Raw genomic sequence first — 26043 nt, 5'->3', positions numbered from 1 at the left:
GTCCCAGTTTACTCAAGCCAAAAATTTTTGCGTTAAGACTGATCTTTAACTCAAAATTTAATACCCTGGGTGTCCAACACACCCCAAACAAATAGCAAGAACTACAGAAGCAGCCATCTTTCTGAATTGCTATGCACTTACAAAAGCCAAAAAACTAACATTTGCTTTTAAATGGAGACAAAGAAAATGACAGTTCAAACAAACAAACGAAAGGTAAGAAAATGAAGCATGAAACTATGTTTGCATCCAACCAACACCTCCTAAAATATCAGAAAATGGTAACTTTTCTCTCAAAGACTTAGGTATTTTGGGAAGTTTAGAATATGGAATCATTTCTGTATAATCATATTAGATTATTTTTAAGATACTGAAGAGTCCATGTTTTATTTTGTTTTAAAAAAATAACAGATGCATCTTTAAATTACTGTATTCACCATTATTCTTCAAAGTACGGAAATAAATTTTCTCTAACAAAGTTTATTATTATAAAATATACAAAGTTAATTCTACTTGGCCATGGACTCCCATTATGAACTTAGAGGACTTCCATTTAAAAGAAATTCTAAGTCACCATCGAAAACTTCCAGTAATATGGTGCCAGCTCCCTGGTTGACCAGGCTTGTGGTGAGTCAGCTAGGAAGGTGTTCCTCTACAACATCCCATATTAGGAGATTCCAGAAGTTTGTCCTGTTTCCCCTTATTGCTGGAGGTTCTTCATTGGCTAAGAGTTGTGATTTGTAAATTCCAGCTGTGACATCACTTGACCTTAGTCTAAAAATGACCTATTCTCCATTCTTCACATTACTAAAGTTGGTTGCTTCCTCTTCTAGGATTCCTTCAAGTTCAAAACGTGGCATATTCAAAAGTATCTGAAATGAGGGGTACCTGTAATATATTTCATTTTTCCCGAGTATAAAACTCCCTCATTGAAAACTCTGGCAATTAAAATTTACTATTGTGAGTTATAGCAAAAGCTTAGAAATATTCAAATATATATTGAAACTTCTGAAATTGAACTGAGTTAAATTACACGAAAGATACTATTTACAGAATAAAATATCATAAAGTGCCTTCTGCATATTATATTTTATGAGTCTATCTCTGATATACACAATAATATTTCATAACCTACCTGGAAGGCGCTGGTTTAAGAAGATGATTTTGATAGTGTCATTAAAGGCAAAAAAAACAAGATTCCCCAAAGGCACTGACGGATCATTCTTCCTTGGAAGTCTTTCATAATACAACAGTACATAAAAATAAGCTCACAGAAAATAAAATTTGAATGTGCATGTCAGGCCTGTGGAAAATGCCAACTTCTCAAATTCAAAGCAACAGAAAAATAACATAAAGGAAAAAACTGAGAGATCCAATTTTTTTTAAACTTGAAACTGATATAACTGAAAAGTAGAGAAACTACAATAAAAAGAGGAAAACTGACTGAAGACTTATAATACAATAATGGGTTAACATAATGTACAAAGCCTACTAGAATTTACAAAAATACAAGGTACTAAATATATGACAAAGGATAAAAACTGTACAAAATATCAATAGAAAACACCACTAGAGAAATTGTAAACTGGTAACAACCCTTTTAGAAGCAACATGGCAAACTGGATTTAGAGCCATGAAAGCGTTCATTCTCATTGCTAAAAATTTCTCCTAAGGAAATAACAGAAAAACAAATAACAAAATTGCAACAAGTACATACAGCATCAGCCATGAAACCCCAAAATTGGAAACAACCTCATAAATCCTCAATAATAGGTACAAGACCTGAATTAGCTACTCTGGGGAGTGAAAAGTATCCTAAGTCATGAGCTTGTCTCCAAAGAGCTTAGAAAGCAAGACATGTATATGAAAAGACTCCACCACAAAGCAATAAATGATCATTGCTAAATCAGTAGTCAGGCAATCCTAATTCAGAGGAGAAAGAAATCAATTCCCACTTCCCACTGAGCGATCAAAGGAGAAATGGAATTCATGCTGACCTTGAAAGCAACGGTAGGATTTTCATTGGCAAAAACTAAAGAGGACAGCATTTCAGATCAAGATAAAATAATAACATGCTCTACTGCAGAATACTATAAAGGGACAGTCTGTGAAATATTAATGTATCTCTCTCAAAAAATAAAATAATATGGTGCCATGGACAAACAAGTTAGAGTAAGACTGCAGTAGGTAACAAGGTCAAAGTTTTTATGCATGATCAGACCTGGGTTTTAGAAAGATCACACTGCTTGCAGTATGAAGAAAGGGCTGAAGTTAGGATGTGGGGAGACAGAAGTCAAGATACCATTTAGAAAGCTATTACAATAGAGCGGGAGAGCAGATGGATAACTGAACTTTACACATCTGTGCTAGGGACAGAGAGAAGTAGATGCTATGAGGAGTCCTTAGCAGATAGAATCAATCAATGGGATTGCAGAATTGGCAACTGATTGGATGTGGGGCCCAAGGGAATACGAGTCAATGACAACACTGAAATGATGACATTGAAATTTCTATTTTGGCCAATTCCCATACACCACAATAGATAAAATAAGAAGGGAAACAAGTTTGGATTAGACGGTAAGAAAGGAAATTAATTTGGTTGTGTACATATTGAATTTGAAGTTGCTAGGAGCCAACCAGTTGGAGAATTCCAGCAAGCAGCTAGAAACATCGGTCTAGAGTTTGGGAGGGAAAACGGATGAGACAGCAGCAGTTGTGGGAATTGAAGAAAATGCTCAGGGAGACCACACCCAGCAGGACAAGATGAACTCTAGGGCAACACCAGTATTTAAAGAGTACCCAGAGCTGGAGGAGCCATTGAAGGGAAGTGAGAGAAATCAGGTGCCTGGAGCCACCAAAACCAAGGGTTGGTGAGTACATGGCTGGAAGAGTTCCAGACATCAGCATCCAGTGCTCCAGGGACAGCAGAGATCACTGGCCTGGCCATTAGGAGGCCACCTGTAATGGCCACTTCAGGTAGGTAGTGATGCCAGATTACTTGCATTCATTCATTTATCTATTCATTCTCTCTTTCTCCTTTCTTCCAGTGATATTTATTGAGTACTTGCAACTACTGTGTTAGGCAGCGAGGACTCCAATGGCTCCTTGATATAAAATAAATAAGCATATTACAGTGTAATGATGCTAATCAGGGGACTGAAGTAAGATTGGAAGTTGAGGAAGTAAAGGCAGCAAACACAGATATTTATCATGGAAGAGCTCTGCATTTGAGAGGTCAGCAAGATAAAGGAACAAAATTTTTAGATTGTGGGAGACTTGTATACCTGTAGGCTGAGGGGATGAGAATGGAGATGTTATAGGCAGAACAGGTTATCTGAATGTTTGCCACATAGCAGACCCTGTTCTAACACATGCTATTTTACCTGTAATCCTCACCACAACCCCATGAGCTAAGTATGAACACACCACTTATCAGAGGGCAAACTGAGGCACAAAGAGTTAGGCAGCTTGCTCAAGGTCACCTGGCTAGCAAAGGTGGAGCCAGGATTCAGACACAGATGGTCTGACTCCAGAGCCATGACTTAACCATGAGCCACGCACTCTCAGGAGGGCACCCATCTCACCCTCCTTACAGGAGAGAAGGGAGGCCCAGAGATGGGAGAGTACAAGAAGAGAGCAGATGAGCTCAGTGCTGAGTGTATCAATGGGTAAGAGGAGACAAGGCCAGATTGGAAGGAAGGAACAGGAGCGCAATAGCCAAGAGAAACACGTTCAAGACTGAAAGACTGGGTGTATTCTACATGTAAGCAGAGGAGCCATTATAGCACAAAGTGGTTTGTCTGTGGCCAGGTTTATAGGCAGGAAACTGGTTGGAAGACTACTATATAGGACACATGTGTCCTAAAGGACCTGATCTAAGAGAAGCCGTAAAGGGAACAGAAAAGCAGGGGCAAATACAGATTCTATATGGAAAAAGAAAAACTAACTGAGAAAGAAAAACTAAGATATGTATTCTTATCTTAGGAGCCTATTACAATAGTATAGGGAAGAGATGACAGGAGTCAAGTGGTAGGAATACAAGGAGTTATAATTTAATATTTTTTAACTTTTTGTATCTTTCAAAATTTTCTACAAAATGCTCACTGTAGAAAAATGTATCACTCCTTCAGTCAAAAAAAAATAACATTGTTAAAACAGTAATAAGGACTTGAAAACTATAATAATGGTGGTGGAGAGAAGAGAAAAAAATTGAAGAACTGCCTTAAGCAGAATCAACAGAATTTGGTGATAGCTTGTATTTGAGAGATGAAGAGAAGGAGTCAAGGGTGATGTTAAGTTAGATGGTGAGACCATTTAACAAGATCCAGAACATGAGAAGAATGAATTCTGGATAATGGAAAAGAATGAGGTCACATTAATACATGTTGAGTCTGAAAGGACTAATGATGAGAGTATCAGTTGTCTATATCCAGGTGGTTGCAGTGCCAAAGAAAGGACTGGTTAGGAGTAATTGCTCTTAAAAGAGTAGTTTAAATAATGGGACACCACAGGAGATGATCCAAAGACAGAAAAGTGGAGGACACCTTGTTTAAAGGTGAGACAAGTAAAAAGGGATAGAAAATCACCATTAGAACAAGACAGTAAGTAATCATTGCTACAGATAAAACCCACCAATAAATGCCAACATTCATGGGCAAAAGTTTAAGGAGAAACAAGATATTTACATAGCCTCAAAGTTTCTCCCCAAAATATGTATTAATTACAAAAGGGGGAATAGTAACTGTAGAGTGAAGATAGCTGGCAGACACCACCTTAACCAACTGATCATGGTTAACTTCACCAGCGGTTAGACACAGCAATATCATGTACCCCCTGAAATGACACACTGAGAAGGACATAATATCACTTCTACGGAATTCTCGCCACAAATGCATAACTTCAACCCAAACTGAAGCTAAACCCATCAGGTAAACCCAAATTGAGAGACATTCTACAAAACAACTGACCAGTAATCTTCAAAACTGTCATGTCATTAAAGATAAGGAAAGACTGAAGAACTGTCACAACTTGGAGGACATGAAGGAGATATGACAACGAAATGCAATATGTGATTCTGGAACCATAAAAAGGCCATTAGTGGAAAAATTGATGAAGGCTGAATAAAGCCTGTAGTTTTGTTACCAGCATTGTTCTAAAGTTAATTTTTACTTCTGATAATTGTACCATGATTGTGTAAGATGTTCCACTAGGGGAAAATGGGTGAAGGGCATATGGGAACTCCCTATCTTTGTGACACTTCTGATAAGTGCAAATTAATTTCAAAATAAAAACTTTAAAACATGAGCCAGGTAGCCTGGAAAAAATAAAATTGAATCCCTACTTCACATACTGTCCTAATACAACTCCCATTAGAATATTCTTTTTAACAAAAACATATAAATACTAGAAGATGAGGGAAATGGCTTCATAATCTCAGAGTACAGAGGGCCCAAGAGGCATGAAGATCAAGCCATAAATGAAAAGAGATACTTTTGATTATATAATTTTTTTTTAAATCTGCATAGCAAAAATCATAATAAACAAGTCAGTAGATAAAGGAAAATCTGGAAAAAAATACTTTCAATTAATATCACAAAGGGCTAACATCTTTAAAAGAAAAAAATCCTACAAGCCAATTAAAAAAGACCTCAATCAGGTAGAAAAATGGTCAAAAGCTATGAAGAGACAATACATCAAAAAATAAATACAAATGCCTTTTAATCATATGAAAAGATCAAAATTAAAACTATAACAAGATACACGTTTTTCTTTTCTTAATAGATTGGCAAATGGCAAAATATTTGGTAACACATTGTCTTGCTGGGGGTGTAGAAAAACGGCCACTCATACATTACTGGGGGGTGTGTAAACTGGTACCACCTCTATGAAGAGAATTTTGCAACAGCTCTTAAAAGTTTACTGCTTGTACCTCTCTATCCAACAATATTACTTCCAGGAATTTATCCTACAGATATTCTCCTACAAGAGTGGAAAACTTATATCCACGGATATTTACTGCAAAACTGTTTCTAATAACAAAGGATTGGACACAACCTAAATGCCCACCAATAAAACACAGGTTAAATAAATTATGGAACATTTGTATAAAGGAATGCTATGAAGTCAGTAAAAAGAACACATCAGTTCTAGATGTATGATATGATACATTGTTAAGTGCACAAAGCAAGGTGCAGAGCTGTGAGCAAAGTTACCTTCTGGGCAAATGACATGTATATGTTCACCATACACTGCTATGTCTGAGAGGTTACTCAAAAAACTAGTAAATTCATTGCCACTGGGGAATTTTAGAGAGAGTATGTTTTATAAATTTTCAAAAATTAATTTAAAAATGTTTAATATAGCAAGGAGAGGCATAGAGGAAGCCAGTGCATTAGAGAAAGAAAGTAGATGACACCTAGTCAGGGGAAAGAAAAATTGTCAAGAGAGCTGGATGCCTGGAAATCATGGTTGGAGAGAGATTCCCTAACCATGGGGTGACACATGGGTTTATTCTGTTGGGGACCTGGGAAAAGCCCTCACATTGCAGCTCCAGAGTCAGGCAGTGTCCACTGGCGGGGCTGTCAAGCTGTGCATGGGAGCCGAGGAAGATGTGGGACTTGTTTCTAATACAGGCAAATCTGATGTACAAATTACCGTATTTATATCCTGAAGATAACACATCTGCATAGTTTTTATCCTAATGCTTAAAGGAAATGTTCTGGCCCTCTCATATCTACATTCACACAAGATGTTAAAAGAATGCCTGAGATAGTAAAAGATCAGTGGTTGCCAGGAGTTAGGGAGGAAGGGGGATGAATAGGAGGAGCACAGAGGATTTTTAGGACGGTGAAACTACACAGTGTGATACTATGATGCTGGATGTCATTACACCTTTGTCAAAACCCACAGAATGTATAACACCAAGAACGGACCCTAATGTAAACTGTGGACTTGGGGTGATAATGACATGTCAGCGCAGACTCATCAATTGTCAACAAATATACCCCCCTGGTGATAATGGGGGAGGTTGCTCATGAGTGGGGGCAGGGGGATATGGGAAATCTCTGTACTTTCTGCTCAATTTTGCTGTGCACCTAAAACTGCACTAAAAATAAAAGTCTACTTAAATGTGGCAGGGGGGCAGGGGGAGATGCCTGTCCCTCAACAGATACGTCACTGATGCTTAAGCATCTGATGAAGAAAAAAAACCAACCCACCAATCAATGCTTGGGATTTATAGTACATCTTTCTCCTAAGAGTTCAAAGGTTTTAAATGTTATTCCTTCATTTATCTCGACAGAATTTACACACCTACTGTGGAATATAAATAGTGCAAAATTGGGGAAAAAGAGGCAATAAAGGGAAAATGAGGCCAAGTCTCAAGGTGAATTACTTGCAGAAATAGGCTACAATTCAACTTTCCTTATTAAGCATCAAGATTTTTTTAAAACATATGAAGGCCACTCTGAAAGCAAACAATTAAGAGTGTCATTCATGGTCTCCTCTTAAGTGTGTGTGTGCATGTCTGTGTATATATACATACGTGCGATGACAGACACAATCATATTTATGCACACACAAACATACACTCACTCATGCATTTATACTTCAGGCTAAGAGCCAGCTCTATCAACGTGCTTAAACCAAATTTAGGCATAAGAATCTGCATATAACAATAATAAAGCCATGCAGGTGACGGTGAGACCATTAAAAATAAAGAAACTCACATGTCCTTGTGATTGTAATTCAGAATTTTTAGTCTGAGATAAGTGAGAAACAACAAACAAAAGAAAAATTACAAGTCAAATGCACTTGACAATGTACTCACTAAAAGGATTTAATTTAAAACTCAAACATCATCATTTTGGAAGAGGAAATGAGAAGCTAACAACACGCACTGACGTTTACATAAAATTAGTATGTAAAGTGAGAGATATGAACTTAATGATGAATATGAAGCAATGGTTTGCATTTCAACAGACTAAGCAAAAATGTAATTGACAAAGAGGCGAATCCAAATGAATTTCAGCTCTTTCACCAGTAAGTGCAGCTGCACACTAATTGTCAGTGTTATAAATGAGAAAAAAATCTGTTTAAAATGAAAATTTTTTTAAAATGCTGTAATATGTGAACTTAAATACTGTACTGAAGTTATTCATTCATTCAATCAGAAAAAAGTATTTATTTCCAAAAAAGTAATTTTTTAACATCGGAATAGTCAATACGCAGCTACTTCATATTGATTGGGGAAAAGTATTTGGAGGCAAATGAGAACATTAGTGTTTCTAGGAGCAGTATCTGTCACTCCTGGAATTAAGTCAAGGTTAAAAACATTTGTTTCCAAGAAGCTAATACAATAAAATTTCATTTAAAAGCCACTAAGAATACCCCAGTCAGTATCTTATTAGTGGCGGTTATGAGCTCCAGCTCTGGCACCAGCCTTCCTGGGTTCAAATCCTGACTCTACCATGCCTTGCTGTGTGACTATGAGCAGATCACTTAACCACACTGTACCTCACTTTTCTCATCTTAGTGTAAGATGATAACAGTACTTACCTCCTAGGATCATTGAGAGAATTAAATGTGTTCGTACTTGCAAGGCACATGCTCAATAACTGTGAGCTATCATGAATATCCTCGGTCAGGACAGCAGTCTCTCAGAGCAGGCATTCTTTTGTGTTAAAAAACTGACAAAGAAGACGGCGGCAGGCATGTCATGATTTTGCTGGTCCCTGGATGTAAAATAGCGTCATTTCCTACCTCTTGTACCCTCTCTTTGGTGGATGGGAATTATGGAAATATCTCTGGCCACTTCTCAGAAAAGATCAAGTCTGAGTGGGAAACTGACTGAAGTCTCCCTCCCACCATGGATGCTGCACAGATGAGGAATCAAACTCCGGCTGTCCGAGAATGTGCTTTGAGATCTTGGCACATTTCCCTACAACACCATCAACCCTCAAAAGGATGGTTTGGTGACGGGTCATGCACCTGACTTTGCATTTAATCTCTATCCAGATCCCCTGTAATATCCCCCTAAACGTTTTATTTATCCTTATATTTTCCAAGGTCATGAAAAGGACAGGGCGCAAAAATCAAAGCTGCTGCAGAAAGATTTCATGTTTATTCTTCCCCTTTAATTTACTGGAAGTTCCAACATCTGAATAGAAGGAAAAAGGCCAAGCCTACAGGCATCTTGGCAGGATGACAAGTCATCGAAAAGAGATGTGAATTCCCACAAAATAAACACACCAAACCCAGGCTCCTCCGCATCCTCTCAAGTCCGGTCATACTGTGACTGGCCTGGCATCCTGCCAGGGGATAAAGGGAAGGAAAATGGGAGAAAGACACAAGAAGGCCTCAGCCCTGAACCACATACAAACTCTGGTTCCAAAGGAGGACAAGCGAGCTTCCCTGTGTGCGGTCAGGGCAGAGCAACCCAAAGCTCCACGGAGGGCTGGAAGGGAAGCTTCCTGCTCCCCGCACAACAGAGGGAGGACGTTACATGCAGGGCATTCCTCCAGGATCCAGTAAGATAACAGGGTCTGGGCAATCGTGTCTGGAGGAAAGATGAACTCCGGGTGAAAACATGTACTTCCAACCCTCCAGACTTCCTTTCCATGTTCCTCTCTGCCATGTATTACCCCATCAGGACCTTGAGACCTCAGTCTTAGAAAAACCTACCCTCCAAAGAGGATCAGCCATCCCCGTTTATACCTTAGCAATCAATTTAACCCCAGTTATTTCTCTCCAAGTCATTCTACTTTGCTTATGGTTTCTAAGGCGATTAAACGCTTTATGTCCTGTCAAATGGAGTTGGTACCAAGGCAAGAGTAGCTCAGAGCAGGGAATCAACTCTGCTTGCACAGGACACCAGGCCTCATCTGTGGACCCAAACAGTCCCACAGCCACACGAAATGTCTAAAACAGATCATTACTATTAACCTAAATTGGACTTAAAAAAAATAAACCAAACAGATTGATTCCTTTATATCCCCAAATACCATACAAAGACAACAACCCTTTAACCTTAAAAGGAAGCATCATATTAGAAAGAATTGCTAGAAATCCTAATTTTTGGTCCAGCATCACCACTAATTACCATATAACCACAGACACGTCACATGAATTTTCTGGGTCTCAGTCTCAATTAATGGGTCTGACACCTATCTAAAATTCCTTTCAACTCTAAAATTTCATGATCCATTAGTAATTTTCAGTTCAAGTACTTTCAGAAATTGTGAAAGCAAAAGTTCGATTTGCACCTAGAAAAGAATACGAAGTATGTGATTTAAGATCTGAAAATGGACTTTTAAAACTAATGTAGCATGGATGGGACAAAAAAAGAGAGAATGCTGTAGAATTAAGACCTTTCTTCCCTCAACCCAGTATTCTAAGCTACCTGACTTAACACCATTAGTTTTTTTCTTTTTACACTACAATACAGCAAAGTGAAGTCTTAAATGTGTGAAACAATAGGGACCACAGCCCTAAGGCTGAAGGATACCTCTGATGGCGCAAGTGGGAGATGGCCAGAACAACGTGGAAATGTGAGAAGTATCCTCTAGAGTCACCTGCTAGTTATTTCATAATGCTCACCTTCCACCAGTTGGTCCAGGCTGGATATCTTCTTGAGCCCATCAATGGTGTAGATTGTTCTCACTCCCTGGGGCAAATTCACGTTATCCGACAGAGTTCGGGTCAAATCAGCCAGCAGGGCCTCAAAAGATCGGAACCGGTCTGGGGAGATGGCATACACAATCCCTTTGAAGTATCGATCTCCGTTTCGATAGAAACGAACTTTCTTGGCCTTCTTCTCAGAGCTGAGGGTCTGCAGGGTGCGCGTTCGGTAAAAGCTGCAGTGGGCGCTGTGCGTTGGGCTGGGCAGCCCGTTCACCCGCGACCCTCTGCTGTATCTCTGCGCCTTATCGCGCTCATCAAAGTGCTCCAGCTCCATGTCTCTGCCGAAGGACATGACGGAGTTAACGTTGAACCTATGAGGCACAGAAACAAAAACAGAGATACATACTGATGTTATTTTAAGATCATGATTTGAAAGGCTCAGCTTGAGAGCAGCTGGTGGAAATATTGCTATAATTGATGATATATTTGAGTTTTCAAGTTGGGAGAGAAGGAAGACGACACAGCAACAGACGTGGCAGCCCCCAGTGGAAACAGCTTATTAATCAACCCCAGTTTTGTCAGTAACATCTCCTACATATTGATCACCTATAAGTTTCAGACTTCCAACAGCTCTTATTTCCAATAGCCACAACAAATCTTTCAAAGTATTATCATCCCTATTTACAGATGAAGAAACTGAGGCACGGAAAAATTTCTCCTGAATTTCTCCCAGTAACATGGTTAAGAAATGTTTGAACCAAAAACTCTGACCCAGGTTTGCCTGACTTCAAAGCCCCAGGTTTCCTGCAGGGCAGTGTGCTAATCCTGGGGGCAGGTGGCAAATAAGCTTTCCTATAACTATAGACTAAAGAGGTGGTGGGCCAGGACGCAAAAGAGGACGGGCAGCATTTAAGTCACACTGTAAACGTTTTACAAACTGTGCTCCCCATGGCCAGCTAGAGAGCAAACTGAATCAGTTCATAGGTTCCACCAATTTAAGGAAGATTTTCTGACACATTCATATATTCAATAAAAATTTTTTAATGTGAATTCACCGTAATTCAGTTACTGACATTTACTACTTCAGCTAAGTTGGGTTAAGAAAAAGGAGGAGGAAGAGGAGAAGAGGAAGAACAAGGGGTAAGAATTACTTCTTCTTTGGAGAGCTCTGCTGTTCCCTCCGCTAAGGCTCTATCTCCATGGTTAAGGAAACCGAGGCTTAAAAAGGTTGATCAAGTAGATTTCTCAAGGTTACACAGCTGGTACGGGTCAAGTCTGGATGAACATCTTTAAACCTCGATTTACTCAATCACACATGGGAATGCTAACAGTACCTACCTCGCAACTAATGTTAACATTAATACATGAAGCACGTAAGATAGTGTCTAGCATGTGGTATTAATATTTTTATTAATAAAATCTGCTTTTCTGTTCCTGACTCTGTTCCAGAAAGAACTAGTAGGAATAGAATCTTCCCCTTCTGGTGAAGGAGGCTCCTGGTGAGTCCTCATTTCCATCTTATGACGTTCAGAAAGGTATGCCTGCACCCCCATGGCCCCATTTTACTTTCCATGGAGGCTTGTTACCAGCAAGCTGCCGTGGGATCAATTGATCCTTGCTAGGGGGTTAGCTGGTAAGGGCTTGTGGTGTTACCCCTTGCAGGGGGATCTGCGTTTTAAGAGGACAATCCAGAAAGCGGAAAAAACTCAGAACTCAAAGGAAGAAGTTTCAATGATAAAATGTCAGGCATGGTGAAATAAAATATAAGGGAAATGGAAAATTTGGGGCAAGAACTTCATAAGGGCTTCCCAAATCCCACCACTTAGATTACGTCACCTTTCCGAAGGTCAGTTCAAAGTAACCTAAAGTACTGCCAAGCCCCCTGACCTTTCCCTGACCCTCAGGAAACTGACCTCCGATCCATTCAGAGTGGCTAAAAATTCACGCTCAAAAGCCACTGCTAGAGATTGTGTACTCCCGAAATGAATGAAGTGGAAAGAGCTAACATTTATTGAACGGCTATGATGTGCCTGACACTATTATTCAGCAATCAATCGTGTAATATGCTAAAAATTCTCTTCTAAACCTCATGGCAATCCAATGAGGTAGGTAAGATTATTGTGACTGAGTGTGAGTACAGGATATACCCAAGGTCTCAAAGTCATAATTGAGGAAGTTGGGATTTGAACGCAGATTTACTCTGACTGATTCCCTCCTTTCTGCCCCATGTGCTGTGTCCTAGTGACCCAGACGCCAGGAGATTGGCCCCTCGTCACATGTAAAGTAGGGGTTTTTAAAGCCCTCACTCCTAACTAGCTCTGTGACCTTGGGCAGGCCACTTAACTGCTGAAGACCTTATCTGCAGACAGAGGCAGCAGTGGTCATCAAGATTCTCTCGCCAACCCCCCTGAAGAGTGGGGGAGGGGGGCAGCAGAATGTGATTTAAATAGGAGTGATTATTAGTCCAGTGTATTTTTTCCTCCAAATATGAAAACTACCTCATGCCTCTTAATAATTCATAATAGTCTAAATTTGCATTTTCCAGAAAAAGTTATACCATACATAGGTAGGTAGGAACTGGTTTCATTGATTTTGAAGTTAGATAATTTCAAAACAATTATCAGTTGATATGCAGTCTTTTCAGGCAGCTATTAACTGAGCAACAGAACCAATATTTTGCCCATGATATCATAACTGCTCCTATTTTATTTATTTGCTTTTCTAAAAGGCGTTCTTTTGTCTTCCGAAACGGGGGTGTGTGTCGGGGGCGGAATGATACTGCCAGTACTCATGCCAACTCACTAAGCCCTTCAAACCAGTAAATTACAAAAGCCAGATTGACTTTTGAAGGTTTGGTTTTATTTTTAAAGGCAGTGATCATTCTTCCAGGCCCAGGGGTTTCCTCCCCAATCTATATACAAACCAAAGGAAAACAAGCTGGACTATAGCAAAGGATGGCACAATTCTGTCACCAGAGAGTTCAAATCTAGTTCAAAGGGGCTCAGGTCACTTCATAATTTGCAAAGAGCAAATAATTTAGCAAGTGTTGAACCTCCCTAGAGGAAACAGGCTTTTTGAACCAAGAATTCCACAACAAATGAAAAAAGATCAATTTAAAAGAGAAAAGTTGATCTTGTTTGTTCTTTATTTGCCTATTTCCTCACACCGGATCATACCTTCAACCAGGGCAAGGAACACATCTTTTATTTCCCTTCACTGAGCCTGCCCAAAAGTAGGCAGTGATGTTGGCGACAAAGAAAAACCACACTCAAAGTGAAATCATTTTCAAGGCTACCACTAAATAAATGTCAAAAGCCACACTACATACCCTAGTGTTCCAGTATTTATGTGTGGCATCAAAATAGGGATCCTTTCCCTTGCCTTGGCTGGCTCAGTTCTTCAGTTGGCTTAGTCATATATCTGAACCAAGAGCTCCTGAAGAACATTCACTGGGTTTCCACAGGGTCCCACTTTCTCCACAGGAAGCCCACTACAGCACAGAGCCATACTTCACAGATCATAAGTGGCTAAGGGCCTGGGTACACACGCGTCATGGTGCCAAGAAGGTAACTACAGCGCTTTAGCCACAGATCAGGGACATTTGGGAGTGGAAGAGGGCCTGGCTCTTATGAGAGATTTTCCTATAAACTGCCATGCTAAGAAATCAGCATCCTCGATTGTTCTCTGTGGGATTTCTCACCATTTTGAGGAACCTCTGTGTTCATCCTCCTCTAGATGAGCAAATGACTTCTGTTTCAGAGATTTCCACAAACACACACACACCCCCCAAACACTACCGCCTCTAAATACATGCTGAACCTGGGAATCCCAAGGCATATTTTGCCAGTGGGATTAGGATGCAGGTGCATGGAGAGGTGTGGAATAAGAGGCACACACACCTTCAGAGTGCATGCACCACCCTGGATCATAGATATCACAGGACGTGTGCGTATCTTCTATACATGTAACCTACATATAACCTGTCTTAAAATCTCTTCTGACCGCCATTCATGTGACATTTCATACTTAGAGCGCCGTCCTACTTTCCTTTCCCGTCGAAAGGCAATAGATTTAGGAACATTCACAAAACCTATTCACGGAACACCCTGCAGTGTGGCCCCTGAACGCGTGTGCACCATAATCTGAACACACATTCACAGGTGCGGAGAGTGGGAGCCGTTTTGAATGAAACCTTTCATCTGCTCCCTCTCCTACAAGGATCTCCTTGCCAAACCTGATTTTCAAAAGCAGCCTCTTTTGTGGGGCAATGCAGGGCTGTGCGTGCACTCCCACCAGCAGGAAAATGCCATTCCCTCTCCGCATGCTTTTAGCCCTGCAGGTAGTAATTTGTACATGAGGCAGCCTCGCTGTCCCTGAAGGAACTTGAGACCCTGGAAATGTACTTGCAACACCCACACTGCAGCCACCCACCACGCACAGAACGCCCCATCCTCAATCACCCTCCCGGGCACACGGAAAAGCATACACACAATAAGAGGCCTGGCCGGGCCACTCCTTCCAGGCGCAGACTTGGCGCTCGCTCCGCGGCCACTTCTGACAATGACACACACCTTTCCCAGCTCCTCCGCCCTGACTCTCCATCTCCACTAACAATGCGGAGAAAAGCATGGGGGCCCCACTCGCCCGACGCCGCGTTTTAAGCTGGGTGGCACCAGACAAAAGAGGCAGGTGCCAGCAGCCCCGGGGCCGCCCTCACACGCCGCCCCAGCCGCGGCCAGGCTGGCCAGGGCAGGGCAGCGCCTTTCGAGGAACGGCGGGCGGGGCGGCGGAGGCCGAGGCGGGGGTCTGCCCTGCCCTCCGCTCCCCGCGCTCCCCGGCGCCCCACGGCTGCGGGAGGAGCGGGCGCGGCGAGCCGCCGGCTGGCCCCCGGCCGGCGCGCCCCGAAACTCCCTTCCGCAGAGAAGGCAAACCACGCACCGGTCCGCGGAGAGACGCCGCCGGGGGTCTTTGTCGCCGCGCGCGGGGCCGCCTCCTGGTGCTGTCCTCGCCGGGCTGGGCGCGGCCGGGGCTGCGGGGCTGCGGGGCCGGGGCTGGGCTGCAGCAGCTGCGGGCGCGCGGGCGTCTCGGCTGCAGCCGCTAGTGCAGGGATGTGCCTTGGCCCGACCTCATTGAAATGCGGCGCTTCGCACAGCCTCACTCCAGCCTCTCTCTCCAGAGGAGGGCGGCGGCGGCGGCGGGCGCGCTCCCTTTTCTTGTGCCTCACTCGCTCCCACACCCTCCCTGCTCCCTCCTTCTCCGCCTCCGCGTGCGCGCCCCGGCGCCCCCGCCCTTCTTGGCAGGGCGCACCCACCACGGCTGCGCCCAGGGTCCGCCTCCTCCTCGCGCCCTCTCCGGCCGCAGCGACCTCAGTGCATCTGGCTTGAGCAAAGCCCCAAACCTCCCCGGTCCCCAGCACTGGTTGTCTGGAGATAGGGGCGGATGGGATGGTGGACCTGAGGTCAGAGGAAGAGAACGTGGACCGGGCTACGTCTGAGCCAGGAAACGTGCAAGGCAGAGAGGTGAGGTGTGGCCCAGCGGTGAGACCCCCGCCCCCAGGGGAGGCAAGGGAAATAGTTCCTCCTCCCACCATACACACACACTTTCGTGTGACCTCATGGTTTGACACCCTTCCTGGGATATGGAAGCCCATGTGATAGCCCTCTCATCATTTCTTGCCCAGGATACATCAATGCAGCGCCTTCTGGGAGGACCAATCCCGGACCTCCCAACCTACCCATTCTGGTGTCACCCTCAGCCCCCGTAATTGGGAAGGGCCAGATCTGCTCATAGATCCCACCTGTCATCTCCACTTGACCTCAAGACTTGAGTCACCCCTGAAATAGTGACCTCTGCTTGGAACCAAATATGTCATGGTGGGCCCTTGATAAATTAAGGGCCAGGACTCACTGCTGGACACCTCCAGGCTGCCAAGGCCGGCGGTCCGTGCTGGAAAGCCCCATGAGCTCACATGAGCCTTCCTTCCCAAGGCAGGAATGTTCTCAGAGCCCAGGCTGTTCACAGCTTCCTCCAGTTTTTACACAAAAGTCCAGTGAGTGGGAGCAGGTCTCAGACTTCCCTGAAACCTTAGCCTGTTTCAGCCAGCAGCCGGAATTTTGGTTCACTTAATCTCCTGACTTTCAGTCATGTCACTTGAGACATTTATTTGTCTCAAATACCTATACATGTACGAGTACACATATGTATTTTTTCTCTTCCTGAGTTTGCACCTTTCAATGGAAAATCAAATTTTATTTTTCCCTCCCCCACTGAGCCCAGTTATGTATTTGACTACTTATTATTAATAAGAGCTATTCTGAAGTAATTTCAAAGTATTATGTAAATACTAAGTAATTACCATTTGTTATAACATGCAGCTGAAATGAGATGCATGTTACATATTCAACAAGTTCTGCAGCATTTATTTTTGAACAAGTGCATAGCCCAGGGATGAGAGTACAATGAACTCACCAAATTAACTAAATGCAAAGTCCGGAGCCTATCCCTTCAAATTCTAATGCAAAATGAGGGCCATGGCATACGTGTAGAGAAAGTAAGGAGCCAAGTGTATTTTCTTGAGAACAAAAATCAGAGCTTCTGTTTATCTTTCCAGTGACAAATGCCAAATGATTTCTGCCAAAATGCTAAACCAAGAAATAAATTCCATCTCCTAACCCCTATGGATATTCTATGAGGGTCATTTCTTAAGCACTTTAAGTAACTCAACCGTATCTTACCTCTCTCTTAGCTCTTCTACCTGGGACATGCAGATAACGTGTTCAAAGAAAGACCTTTGGGTCTGATTCTCTCGTTTGCAATGTGCTCTCAGTAGAAATAACCTTTCCAGTGCACCAAGGGGCACCTGGCCATTCAGTAGATGGGACACTAAGTAGTACCCACTGGCCACTATACTGTGGTGGTATCATTTAGTCGGGACAGCAGGCTGGTACTAAACGGTACCCAGAGACCTGACAGAAGTTAACTACAGAAGTGCCTAAGCCACTTCCAGGGTAGCCTTTAGCAAATCTAACTCCTATTCAATAATAATTCTTGGGAGCTGTCCCGCCGTGGCTGAGTGGTTAAGTGTGCACGCTCCGCTTGGGCAGCCCAGGATTTCGCCTGTTCGGATCCTGGGCGCGGACATGGCACCACTCATCAGGCCATGCTGAGGCAGCGTCCCACATCCCACAACTGGAAGGACCCACAACTAAAATATCCAACTATGTACTGGGGGGATTGGGGGAGAAGCAGAAAAGAAAAAAAAAAAGATTGGCAACAGTTGTTAGCTCAGGTGCCAATCTTTAAAAAATAATAATAACAATAATAATAATTCTTAACTGAAATGAAATTTAACCAAGAAACTCCTAATTCAAGTAATTTTTAAAAAACTAATGTTACTTCCTTTACATCACCAGGGTACTGGTGAAAGAAGTGAGTGGAATGAATGCATCCTTTTTCCTGTGAAAATCTGAGGTTAACAGAGATCTCACGCTAACTCCCCAAAGCAAATGCTCTTTAAGCTGTGTACCCCAAATGCTGTTCCAAGCAGCCCCAGCTCTGCATCCTGCAGGATGACAATGGCTTGGCCACAGTTCTGTCAGTGGCTCTTATTGAGTACTTGCTTTTTGCTGTGCCAGGGGCTTTAATACATTTTCTTATTTCCTTCTCACAAGAACCATTCAAGGTAGGCATTATTATCTTCATCTTAAGAGGAAGGAATGTAGGCATGGGGAGGTACCTCATTTGCCCAGAGTCACTCAGCTAATAAATGTCGAGCCCAACTCCAATTTTTAAAATCCCTGTGTTTTAAAATTCAAGTCAGTTTTCCAATTGCTAGGCCATATGCTTATAAAGCAATACCAAATTCTAGTGTGAAGTGTAATCTCTTTTGGGAAATACAGTCTTTTAATCAATGAATTTTTATTTTGTAACAGAAAGAGAAGACAGCTCTCACTTTGGTGAACGCTGCTTCCTGTAGCGATGGGCGCCATCAAACGTGTCTGTTTGGAGCTAAACTTTTCAGGAGAACATTTGCACTTCACCCTCTGACACAAAGCTGGTGGGCAATCTTATCTATGTGTGCTTTTTTTTTTCCTGAAACTAAGTTTTCAGGTACCAACCAGGGAAGAGAAAAAGAACTAAAGAATAATAATTTTTAGTTGACCATGTATCTCTTTTTAGGTACTTGTTATTGGCTTCTTCATAGAAAATATGCTCAATCATGTAGATTCACAGAGAATTACAGATTCCGGGAGATTGGCAGGAAGAGATGCACTTCCTGTTTTCCCCTCTAGGAGGGGAGTTTGCTCTGTCCAGTTCATAATCTCTCTTCAGTTCTCCTCTGGGGCCAAAGGCATGCGGTGCTCCTGGGTTGGGGTACCAAGGATATTTAGTGCCTATCTCAATTGTGAGAAATAGTTTTATAGAATACGATCATCATTCTAATTTCCCTTCGTATTTCTTCCCCTATGGTAAAGATCTTGATGGCATTTTCCACATCATTTCACAATTGCCCCTAATTACAGGACATTTCTGCCTTCTGTGGGAATGAAAGAAACTCCATGGTGATGGACCTTGGCCACAGCCTGTCCAGGTTTTACCCCATACATGAATTCCCTCCACAACAAGTGATCTTGCAGTCTCTACTCTGCTGCTTCTAAAGGTGGCCCATGTGACAAAAGTGAAGAGAAGTAAGACTATCCTCTGAGAGTTAGGATAGGTCAGGGGATCCTAGACATAATGGATGAGATCTTTAAAAGTAATTTTTAAACTGGCCATTTATCTCCAGCTTGGCGCTCCAAACATGCTGAGAGGCCAAACTACATAAGGTTCTGGACCTGCACAAAGGAGGAAGGGCTTCTCCCACCCTAGGCACCCTCCCTCAGCCGACAGCTTCCCAGAGCTCATTTCTCCCTTTCCTGACAAAGTGTGATTTCCTTTAGGAGAGGGGAACTCAGCAAAGTCCACACCCCTGCCGGGCGGCTCCTCAAATTTAACTCAGAGCCACTTCCCTGGTGGCCCCAGGGTTCTCTTTGCATCTACAGAGAACAAATCTAATGGCCCTGCCTTTTAATTTTCAGCCCTATTATATTCTACCAAATTCTGCTCCTCATTAACTAGGGATCCCCAGCCCTTCAACTGTTTCTCATATGACATGGTTTGGAAGCGTCAGTGGTGCTCAATGGTCTGTACCTCCCTCAACATCTGCCTCTCAAAACTGGACTCAAAATGGCAACGGTGGTCTGACTGGGGAAGCTCCATGGCTTCCGTTGCCCTCAACACATTGCTTATATTAAAGGAGCCTAACAGCAAATCAGTGTCTCTGGCAGGCGTGACACTATTGAGTCAGCCAGTCAATTAAAATCTCCATGTGTTTCACATGTTTTGTTCTTAACGTCCTCCTTCTGTATTTGTTCAATTAGATTTGGAGGACCTAAGTCCAGTGCTCTGTATTTTCCTTATTGAATTGTGTGTTGTTATTTGATCTACTTTTCTAACCTGTTGAGTGAGATCGTTTGGACACATGTCACCTTACACAAGAGTGATCCCTCCAGTTTCCCAACAGTCTGATTAACACTGCACCAACATCCTCATCTCAGTTGTTGATAAAAGCTTTCAACAGGAACATGGTCACAGCAGGCTCCCTCAGCTCACTGCCCAGGATCTCTCTCCAGGTTGATAGTTGGTGGCAAATGACTCTCTGAATGTACTTGGGTAATTACGGAGGTTAACAGGTTCTCTGCAGCAAATAAATATCTAGAGATCCAGTGATAGCTAAAATTCACATTTTTACACCTAGGATTATATCCTTGACTTCGATACCATTTTGCGGTCATGAGTATTTATAGATTACACAAGTTTTCATTCTTTCATCCATTTATCTAATAAATAATTTTCCAGTGTCTTCAATGTGCCAGGCACTGTGCGAGGTGGGAGTAATACAATTATGAGGAAGAATTACAAGTATTCTTGGCCCAGGACATTAACAGCCTGTGGGGAGACAGATGTTAAATGCATATTACACAAATAATTACTTAATTTCCATATCACTAAGTACAGTGGAGGTAAAGAACAAAGAACTTCAGAGAGAGCTTCCCTTCCCTGAGGAAGTAACATTTAAGAAGGGACCTGAAGCTAGCCAGGCAACAGGGCAGAAGAATATGATTCCAAGCAGAAGAAAGAGCTCTCTTTCTGAAGACTGAGTGGGAAGCAGTTTGCTCAAGGAGCAAGAGATGGGTGGAGCGGCTGGAAACCAGCGAGCCAGGTGAAATGGAGAAGGTGCAGCTGCAAAGGTAGTTGGGCCGGCACCAGTGCTCCAGGGGCCATGGGCCATATTGAGGAAGGTAGACTTTGTCCTAAGAGAAAAGGGGAAATCACTGAAGGGTTTTAGGCAGGAAACTGGCAAGATCAGATTTGCGTGTTTAAGAGCTCCTATAGCTTTTCTGGCTGCTGTCAGAGCATATTGGAGAAGGATAGGGGGAATGATAACAATTTTACTGCCAAGGTTGTGGTTAGAGAGGGGAGCAAGGGAGAACAGTGGGTGGGAGGAAAACTCTGAGTTGTTATATGTCTGCTATGGTTCCCTTGTTGTGATGTGAATCTGAACTTATGAAAGTATTCAAGCCCATGGAGTTTTTTAAGTCCATGGATTAAATATGGCATCTCCCAATGAAAAATATTATTGTTTAAAATTACAGGTTGTTTTTGATACAATCTTTTCAGAAAAAATATTTAAAAGTGTATATTTGTTTATTCTATCACTGGCCCAAGGAATGGAGTCATCCCCTCAACTAATGACCATTTTACTTAAGGACCCTAAAATTAACCTCAAAAATAGTTACCTTTGCTGGAAAGCATTCAAATAAAAATCTGTTTTGCCACACTCTTCCTTCCAGAAGTTTCTTAAATAGACAATTCACTTTTTATATTCATTAAGGCACGCGTATTAAAATGAACCACTTTCTTAATTCCCATTTCCTGAGAATCTCACCGATTCTAGAGGACACTTCAGAAGTCACAATAGTTGTGTCAGCACTCTCTGAATGTGGCAGAACTCACCAGGAACATCTAGGACTTTTTAGACCTGCAGCTCAGACAATAGTGATCATCCTTTTATCAGATATGCCTGTATTCTGAATAAATTCATCAATAAAGTCAAAGAATCTTTGGCAACTTTTTAATGTATCCCAACCAGTCTTATTTTATTTTATTTTACTTTATTTTATTTTATATTTGTGGGAGTGGATTCTTAAAGGTATCTCCCAAACAAAGAAAAAACTTACCAAATTTCTGCTGTTGATACTATTCTACGTGAAAAAAAAGTCGAAGAATTTTTAGTGTATATATATTCTCCTAAACTTTTTCCTATGTATGTACTCATACAAAAATATAATTTTAAATACAAAAAAGTGGAATGGTAATATATATAATGTTTTATAACTCTTATTCTTTAAACAATTAACTCAAAATGCGTCATAATTCTAAATGCAAAAACTAAAACTATAAAACTTCTAGAAGAAAATATAGGGAGAAAAACCTGAGTGACCTTTGCTTATACAAAGATTACTTAGAGAAGACACAAAAACATGAAACATAAAGAAGGATTAAACAAGTTGTTTTTATGAGATTTTAAAACTTTTGCTTTTCAAAAGACGCTGTTACGAAAATGAAAAAGCAAGCCACAGACTAGCAGAAAATATTTGCAAAACGTCTATCTGATAGAGGTATTCAGAATACAGAATCCTTATAGCTCAAGAAGAAGAACAAAAAGAAAGGAGGGAGCAAAAGATTTGAATAGACGCTTCACCAAAGAACAAAAAAGAATGCTCAACATCATTAGTCTTCACTGAAGAACACATAAGAATGCTCAACATCATTAGTCTTTAGGGACATGCAAACTAAAATCACAATGAGATACCACTACACATCCAATAATAGCTAAAAATAAAAAGACTGATGATACCAAGTTGGGGGGGATGTTGAGCAGCTGGAACTCTCTTTCATTGCTGGCTGGAACGCAAAATGATACGGGCACTTTGAAAAATAATTTGCCAGTTTCTTATAAAGTTAAACATACTCCTACTTTATGATGTAGCAACCCCACTCCTAGATATGCACCCAGGAGAAATAAAAACATGTTTACACAAAGACTTGTATTCAAATTTTCATCGCAGTTGTATTCATAGTAGCTAAAAACTACCCAAATGTACATTTACTGGTGAATAGATAAACAAATCCAGCAATTTAAAAAATGGATGGACTACTGTTACATGCAACAACATGGAATGGATCTCCAAGCATTATGTTAAATGAAAGAAGACAGGCACAAAAGACTACACACTATGTAGTTCCACTTATATGAATGAAATTCTAGAAAAGGCAGAGAAAGCAGATTAGTGGTTGCAGGGGCTGGAGTTGGTAAATGATTGTAAAGAGGCATAAGTGAAATTTTGGGCATGATGGAAATGTTCTATACCATCATCACAGTGGTGGTTACTTACCTGCAGTATCCATTTGTGAAAACCCATACACTTAGAACAGATACTTTTTACTATATGTAAATTATAGCTTAAGAGAGCTAATTAAAATTTTCTGTATGCTAAATGCAAAGCCAGAAGACAAACGAGAGGCTGAGAGAAAATAATTGAAATATATATGCCAGACAAGAGTTACTATTCCTAACTTACAAAGAGCCATAGCAATTTTTAGGTAAACATCAAATAATCTGATAGAAAAATGGACCAAGTATATACAGTTTTTCACATTAGGGTTAATGCAAATGGCTATTAATGATATGAAGAGATGCTCTGCCTTACTGGAAGGTCAGATGCACATAAACAAACATGAGATGCATTTTCCCTCATCAATTTGGCATCTATTAGAAACACTGATAACACGTATTGCTGGTGAGGATATGGAGGAAAGGAAACTCTCACTAGTTATAATAGCTATAATCTCTTTGGAACGCAAATTACAAATGTTCAGAGCCCTTGATCCAGCAGAATCTATCCTACAAAAATAAAAGCACCAGTATGTAAGGATTTGTGTACAAGGATTTTAATTGCTGGTCTGTCCCTACCCACAATGGTAAAAATCTGAAGAGATTACTGTTTATAAATAGGGAAATGGCTGAATAAATAAGAGTAAATATATACATACTACAGAATATTATGCTGCTGTTAATAATGTATGTTAGGCTTTGTATATTGACATGCAGCAATGACCATAATATACTGTTATATGAAAAGCTAAGTTGCAGAAATACTTATAGTGTGATTGCATTATTTGGTAATAAAAATAAAGAAAGAAAATCTATATTGTGTATCACGCTTGCATATAATCGTATGAGCTTACAGAACTATGGATAAGCATACATTTTATAGTGTAAATATTGGCTGCCTTTTGTTTTGGTATTGTTGCCAAAGAAACAATGAGGGATTGCTGCCCTTTTTTTGTATGTATCTCTATGTTTAATGACCTGCTACAATGAACACTTATTGCTTTTGTCATTTGAAAAGAAAATTCAAGAAAATAGCTTTGAAGACTGCACACAGAGTGAAACATACACCCCCCCCCCCCCCCCCCACCCCGACTCTTACCCTGCCTCCTTATAGTCTGGAGTTTTCAAAACACTGATCTAGAGTGCATGCATGTGCCACTAAACTCTGAAAAACTGCCCTTTCTTGGTTCTAATAAGACATGAGGCCAAATGATTGAATATATTGTTTTTTAAAAAATCAGTAAGTGTGATTCAAGTAACAAATACACACAGGGGGAAAAGAACCAGAAGTGGCTTTTCCCTGAAGGCACCAAGTTTGTTTTCACAGCCTTCCAAGACTCAAGGACTGGAAACAAAGCCTAGGATATACCCAGCATGAAGCACTGACAAGGAAACCCTGTTCACAAAGCTGTGACCTCCACAAGCCACAGACTCAGAAAGAGAATCTGTCTCAAAATTTGGTGTTAGGTAGAGGAGAAAAAGATTCCCAACTTACATATTAACTTATTAAGCTTGAAGGCTTAAATATGTAGGAAAATCATTAAAAAAAAAAAAAGATTTGGGATGTGTGATTTCCAAAATAATGGAGAAAAAATAATAGAATTCTTTTTTCAAATTAATGTAAAATAAGATATAAAAGGAAAGGAAATGAAACAGAACAGGTGGAACAAATAGAAAGCACAAGATACTGGAAATAACCCAAATATATCAGTAATTATCAAAAATATAACTGTGCTGAAAATTCCGATTAGCAGGCCAAGCTGTTAGATTTGATTTTTAAAATCCAGTTATATGCTGTTGATAAGAGACACGTCTAAAATATAATGATACAATAAAATTTAAATATAAAAATGGAAAAATTATATCAACAAAACAAAGTTAGAGATAAGCAAATTAAGTTAAAAATGTTGGTGATAAAGAGGTCTTACATAGTGGTAAAAGATTTAATTGATCAAGAACATACAATGGTCATGAATTGGTATGCAGGAAATAACATGACCTCAATAATATAGGTCAAGAATTGACAGAATTATAAGAAATGGAAAAAATTTCCAAATAGTGACATCATACAGTCAATTTCTTTCCTACAATGCAATTAAGAAGGAAATGAGTAAAGGGAAATTAATTTAAAAATCCATACATTGAAAAATTTTCAAATATACTTTTAATAATACATTGCTCAAAGAAGAAATTATAATGGATTTTAGAAATACATTAGAAAACCAATGAACTAAATATCTATTTTCAGAAGCTAAAAAGAAAACATCAAAATAAAACCAATATATGTTTTTTGAAAAGGTAAATATAAGAATTCTTATAGCAAAAATTTTAAGATGGCTCTCAAGTTTTCTGCCTCTTTGTGCACACACCTCATATAATCCCCACTTGTTGAGTGTTGGGTGAGCCCTACCTAATTAGGTGAGCCCCTTTAAAAGAGGATCTAGAGGTCAGAGACAGAAGTCAGAGAGACTCAAAGCTTCAGCATGGGCTCTCCTACTGGTCTGGAACAAAGCAAATAGCCATGTTGTGAACTGCCTATGGCGGCCACATACCTAAGAACTGTGTTTGGCTTTTCAAAGCTGAGAGTGGTGCCCAGTCACCAGCTAGCAAGAAAATGAGGACTTCATGTAACCACAAGGGAATGAGTTCTGCCAAAACCAGTGAGCTTGGAAGATGATCTCACATTGCAGATAAGAATTATAGCCCCAGCTAACATCTTGATTTCAGCCTGGTGGGACCCTGGGCAGGGGATCCAGCTAACCCATTGTTGCTCAAGCTGCTAAGTTTGCAGGTAATTTGTCACACAGCAATAGAAAACTAATATAAAGCTGACAATGTCATAGAAAACAAAGATACAATACAGAGAATCATCAAAAACAAAAGTTGGTTCCTTAAAAATACTAATAAAATAGACCAACCTTTGGCAATAT

The 26043-nt window shown here is 40.9% G+C and overlaps 1 protein-coding gene across 3 annotated transcripts in view; it reads right to left on the bottom strand.

Moving 5' to 3' along the window:
- DCLK1 (doublecortin like kinase 1) overlaps positions 1-15838 on the bottom strand; it is a 320917-nt gene extending 305079 nt beyond the window's left edge. For all 3 annotated transcript variants that reach the window (XM_046664669.1, XM_046664671.1, XM_046664670.1), the window contains exons 1-2: positions 15556-15838; positions 10594-10988 (exon numbers count right to left, since the gene is read on the bottom strand). In XM_046664669.1, coding sequence (XP_046520625.1) covers positions 10594-10969 — 376 coding nt within the window. In that variant the 5' untranslated portion in view covers positions 10970-10988; positions 15556-15838. The remainder of the gene's footprint in view (positions 1-10593; positions 10989-15555) is intronic.
- Positions 15839-26043: the final 10205 nt, after the last annotated feature.

This window comes from Equus quagga, chromosome 6 (assembly GCF_021613505.1).
Source record: "Equus quagga isolate Etosha38 chromosome 6, UCLA_HA_Equagga_1.0, whole genome shotgun sequence".
NCBI lineage: Eukaryota > Metazoa > Chordata > Mammalia > Perissodactyla > Equidae > Equus > Equus quagga.
This window is presented reverse-complemented; position numbering and strand designations above follow the sequence as displayed.